This window comes from Hippocampus comes, unplaced genomic scaffold, assembly GCF_001891065.2.
Source record: "Hippocampus comes isolate QL1 unplaced genomic scaffold, H_comes_QL1_v1.1 scaffold22, whole genome shotgun sequence".
NCBI classification, from domain to species: Eukaryota; Metazoa; Chordata; class Actinopteri; order Syngnathiformes; family Syngnathidae; genus Hippocampus; species Hippocampus comes.
The window spans coordinates 3,903,642-3,908,733 of NW_017806175.1; the positions used below are offsets into that span (position 1 = coordinate 3,903,642).

The 5,092-nt window shown below is 43.7% G+C and overlaps 1 protein-coding gene across 1 annotated transcript; it reads right to left on the reverse strand.

The window, feature by feature from the left end:
- Nucleotides 1–2,637: 2,637 nt before the first annotated feature.
- Nucleotides 2,638–4,451, reverse strand: LOC109532091 (metalloprotease TIKI2-like). The gene is made up of 2 exons (XM_019896736.1): nt 4,200–4,451; nt 2,638–3,614 (listed from the first exon to the last, which is right to left on the reverse strand). The coding sequence occupies exons 1-2, from the start codon at nt 4,430–4,432 to the stop codon at nt 3,407–3,409; spliced, it is 441 nt and encodes a 146-aa protein (XP_019752295.1). The 5' UTR covers nt 4,433–4,451; the 3' UTR covers nt 2,638–3,406.
- Between the last annotated feature and the right edge of the window lie 641 nt (nt 4,452–5,092).

Genomic DNA, 5,092 nt, shown 5'->3' on the forward strand with positions numbered 1-5,092 from the left:
CGCCCGAACGGGTCGACAGACCGGTGGGAGGAGCCATGCTCGTGCCGCTGGTTGGCTCGCTGTCTGGTTGACTGTTGAATAGACACATAACTTTATTTATTGAACTCAATTATTTCCATTATTGTTCTGAGAAAATGGTGAACAATCGACCAGCATCCCGAAACAGGTGATGTTCAAACTGTGAGTTTCTTCGGAATCGCAGGAACGATTTTTGCAATCCGAATGAATGTGACACAAAGCGGACCACCCAGAATTAAATAATCTGCCATGCTCGTCTCGACTTCCAGACATTACTTGTATTTATTTTCTTTCCTCTTATTTCCAATACGCTTTGCACATGAAGCTCCTCAAAACACACAAACTTTGATTCATTTAATAGCGGACCGAGAAGGTCAAGATAATGCAGTAAAACATGCCAAATAATCTGCCGCCATGTCTACTCGTGCTCCTTCTATTGTGTCTGAAAAGCCACTGGAGTTTACGTGATGCTCATCTTGGGATTTCCTGCAGCCCTTCCCGCCCGTGTCATAAAGTTGAAATGTCTTCAACAAGCTGTTTTTCTACTTTTACGGCCTCTAAAAAGCTTCCATGCGGCATTTTTGATGGCTTGGTCGGTCGAGGTGATGATAGCTCCAGGTTTGTGGCCTGGCTTCCCCGCAAGCCAGTAAGCCAGCGCGGCGATGATGGGCCTGTCCGTCACAGCATCCCTCACCACTGAGGAGAGCGACACTCGTAAACAGCTCTCCGGCGGCCGTCTCTGCGGCGTGTCCCGTTGCCTCGTCGCGGCACCTTGCATTATGCCTTTTTCGCCGGTTGTGTGAGCGTGTGACCACGGTCAACAGCGCACTTGTCAGCCCACATCCGTACGCATCAGATGTGGGAGTTCTGTTTCTGGTTGGAATTTGCAACGGAGTTTCGAATCGCCCAAATGGATGGATGCATGTGGAACATTGACACTATTTTTTGAGTTAAATTTGACCACTTTTGATTTTAACAGTAATGGAAATAGATACAGTCCGGTACACGAAGCGTCATGTGTTTACTGTGTATGTACAGTATGAGGGGCGGGGGTGTGTGTGTCTGTGTGTTTGTATATATATCATCGTGCAAACACAGACTGAATATAAATTAGTTTTCAACTCTTTATTTGACCTTTAAGGAAATGTTTAATTGAAATTGTGACCCACTCACTCATTCAACATTTCAGGAGCAATGCACAAAACGCTGCTTGTCACCGGCAGTCAAAGGTGAGAAATTTGCTGCAAGCCTTAAATGCGTGGAAGCAGCGCCATCTGGTGGACACTTGAAAGTTGAACGTTTGCAGTCCAAATTGTAATTGAGAAGTTAACTTTATTTTTGTATGGCACTCCGGCCGCTGTAACGTAGCACTTTCGAGAACATTCGTGGGATAAATATCGCATTTCAGATATATGTGGCCTATATTTATTCACCATGGTGAAAAAGACTGAATAGCACAAAATGTCTAGGATGTCTCAAGGATGAACTTTTTTCAACTTAAATTGTTACTCGGGGATTATAAACACTACTATGAATATATAAACAGACTATTTTATTTATTTTTTTGCACATCTCAGCAATTATGTACGACATTTTGCATCCAAAGTATACCACCAAAATCAACTGGTCTCCAAACAACATAAGGATGAAAAGCAAAAGAAAACTCCGTTCACATGATCAGCTTTCATGAATACTTTATTTCCTATGGAGTTTATTTTTTTAAAAAGCAAGAAAATATACTCTTTTTATTTCAGCAAAAATAAATATACAATATTTATGTATGGACAAAATGCACAATTTACACAAGTCTTGAGCGCCTCCCCACCACGGCGCTCTGACCGTTTCATCTCACAGAGTTGTTAGGATCTATTCTCGATATCCATATTAGTCCATGATGACGATTCAGCATTTTTAAATGTAGTTCTCCACCGTTTTTGTCTCCATTTTTTTTTTTTAACAAGGGAGACATTTTCCTACAGACCACCTCATAATTCTAACATCCGTTAAACGTAACTACCACATGTACTCTTAAAGAGCACAGAAATTAAAGGTGGCTATTATTTTTGAGAAAAATACAATGTAATATAAATTCATATTTTTGGGGATAAAAAGCGTTTAATCTTACAAGCAACACATATTGTTCCAAGATAGTCATAATGTCACAGTAAAATCAAAGATTTAAAAGGGATGAAAGTCATATCCTTAAATTAAAAAAAACAAATGCAGTAGCGCCTTGAGATATGTGAGTAATTTGACCAATGCATCCAGCTTCCCTTAAAAAGGAGCACAGTAATGACATAATTAAATAGAATGCAAATAAACAAAACACTTTTTGCCACATTTCTTGTTTCAGTTCAGTGGACATTGTGCTGCTCCTTCTAGATGCGCCATGACCATTTGGGGGCAGAATAATGCCGATATACCAACATAGTGTTCATGCAGCAATCTCAGCTTCTCAATAAACTGCGCTTATACTATGGTCGTCATTCTTTGCAGATGATAAACAAAACATGCATGAGCATTGTTACCTTATTTGTCTACTTGTTGCTACCCATTTTGTGTTTAAATATTTGTTATTCAAGAGGTAATAAGTCAGACATAACCTATTAATTGGCTGGCTTGTCTTTTTTGGCCAAAATGAACGATTTTTAAATTGGCAAAAAAAAATCCTTGTCGTTCAGGCCGTAGCAACATTGAGTGACTGATGCTTTTCATTACATTGTGTGCATCAAGCTAGCACGCTTAAAGACACATTTGTGTGGTTGTTGTGATATGCAAGGTGCACTTCTCTTTGTTTGATGTTAACTTTGACTATAAACTTCAACAAGGTGTGGCAGTCACCACCTTGAAGCTCCTTTTTTATTTTTTTTTGACAATCTGTAACTCAAGTTAGGTCACTCGTATCTCTTTCGTTTCATGTGCTAATACGGCACAATCATACCAGTTTATCTGTTTATCTGTCCCGAAACTGAAGTAGGCAGGAGTACCCGGTTTATGTTTTATTGGCACCGATCCCCCTTAGGCACTTTGTTTAAATGATAAAACACAATTGATATCAAATCATTTTGCGGACCCCCAAACTGTGGCTCCCGGATCCCAGTTTGAGGTCCACTGATGTAATGGCCACCACATGCGACCGCACCAACTGTAAATAGGCGAGTTCTCCGGTGAGTTTTCTTCCCTGTGGTGTGAAGGCCTTTAGATCCTTGCAGTCCACTCACTGTGTGACCCCAACATGTGCGACCCACATGCCTGGCAGCTTTTTGAGGGGCTTGGCAGCATTAGCCAGACCATTCCTGCCTATCTGTCGAGCGCGTTGCGGTAGTCTTTTTTTTTTTTTTTTTTTACAATGGCAGATTGCACCCCTGCTCATCTCCACTCCCGGCGGTCAGGAGATGAGCAGCACGTACGACAACAGCCAGGCGAACGCGCACGTCAGTGACGGTGTGTTGTGGATCCACGATGGCGCCTGCGCTGAGGTGGGGCCGGACGGCGTGGAGGAGGGCGGAGCCGTGACGTGGTCCTCCGGGCGGGTCAGCGGGGGCTCTACTGTCACATAACCGTTGATGATCCTCACGTTAGGGGGCAGGGCGGTGCTGCAAGACAGGAAACGCAAGGCTTAGTCGATTTTGGGTTTATTGTACAGTGGATACGGTTGTGTTTTGTTTTTTTTTAAGTTATTTTATGAGCTTTCTGTAATACCCACAGACGCCACAAGATGGGGCCAAAGCCTTGGCTACAGAGCAAGTTTAACTGTACCTTCTGCGATCTTGGGGCAGAGCAGTTATTTGTTCTTTGTGTCAATGTACGATGCAAGCAGCATGCATTGCATTCTGTAGGCGTAAAATGCAGGATTTGATTTTCAACAAAAATTAGGTTGTGCTGAAAAACAGGACTTCTCAAGCTAAATACGTTTCACCATCTAGTGGTTCAAAGTGAAATTGCACCCGATAAAAATGAGCGTTAGACCAACAAAAGAGTTGATTGACCTTCATGAGGATAAGCGGCTCGGATAATCAGCAAAAGAGCAGAACCGCGAACCTTTAGGCCACAATAGACGGGTTTACTGCACACTTTTTCAAACTAAAACAAATTTAAAATTCAAACCACTCAGGTGGAACTGGATAAATTCCCAAGGCACACTTATTGGCTATCACTGACTGTGCAAGTGCAATCCTCACCCGTCCCCAAAGCGAACCCAGAGGTCACTGAAGAGGCGGGGCCTCCCATGGCCTCGGTGAACTTTTCGACCACGCTTGTGCCGTCCGAACTCCTCCAGCTGGCTCAGGCTGTCCGGCTGCAGGATGTGAGTCAGCTCCTCTTCCTCCTCCTCCTCGCCGATGCCAGGCACGCTATGAGGCTCGTCTAGCTCCGTTTCGCCCGAACTGGTCGGCAGACCGGTGGGAGGAGCCATGCTCGTGCCGCTGGTTGGCTCGCTGTCTGGTTGACTGTTGAATAGACACATAACTTTATTTATTGAACTCAATTATTTCCATTATTGTTCTGAGAAAATGGTGAACAATCGACCAGCATCCCGAAACAGGTGATGTTCAAACTGTGAGTTTCTTCGGAATCGCAGGAACGATTTTTGCAATCCGAATGAATGTGACACAAAGCGGACCACCCAGAATTAAATAATCTGCCATGCTCGTCTCGACTTCCAGACATTACTTGTATTTATTTTCTTTCCTCTTATTTCCAATACGCTTTGCACATGAAGCTCCTCAAAACACACAAACTTTGATTCATTTAATAGCGGACTGAGAAGGTCAAGATAATGCAGTAACACATGCAAAATAATCTGCCCCCATGTCTACTCGCGCTCCTTCTATTGTGTCTGAAAAGCCAGTGGAGTTTACGTGATGCTCATCTTGGGATTTCCTGCAGCCCTTCCCGCCCGTGTCATAAAGTTGAAATGTCTTCAACAAGCTGTTTTTCTACTTTTACGGCCTCTAAAAAGCTTCCATGCGGCATTTTTGATGGCTTGGTCGGTCGGGGTGATGATAGCTCCAGGTTTGTGGCCTGGCTTCCCCGCAAGCCTGTAAGCCCGCGCGGCGATGCCGGGGCTGTCCGT

Excerpts from the sequence above, each read along its gene's own strand:
- LOC109532091 (XM_019896736.1), bottom strand. The coding sequence starts at position 4,432 with ATGGCTCCTCCCACCGGTCTGCCGACCAGTTCGGGCGAAACGGAGCTA. Across the intron at positions 3,615-4,199 it reads TGGGTTCGCTTTGGGGACGG|CACCGCCCTGCCCCCTAACG; the intron begins GTGAGGATTGCA and ends CCTGTCTTGCAG.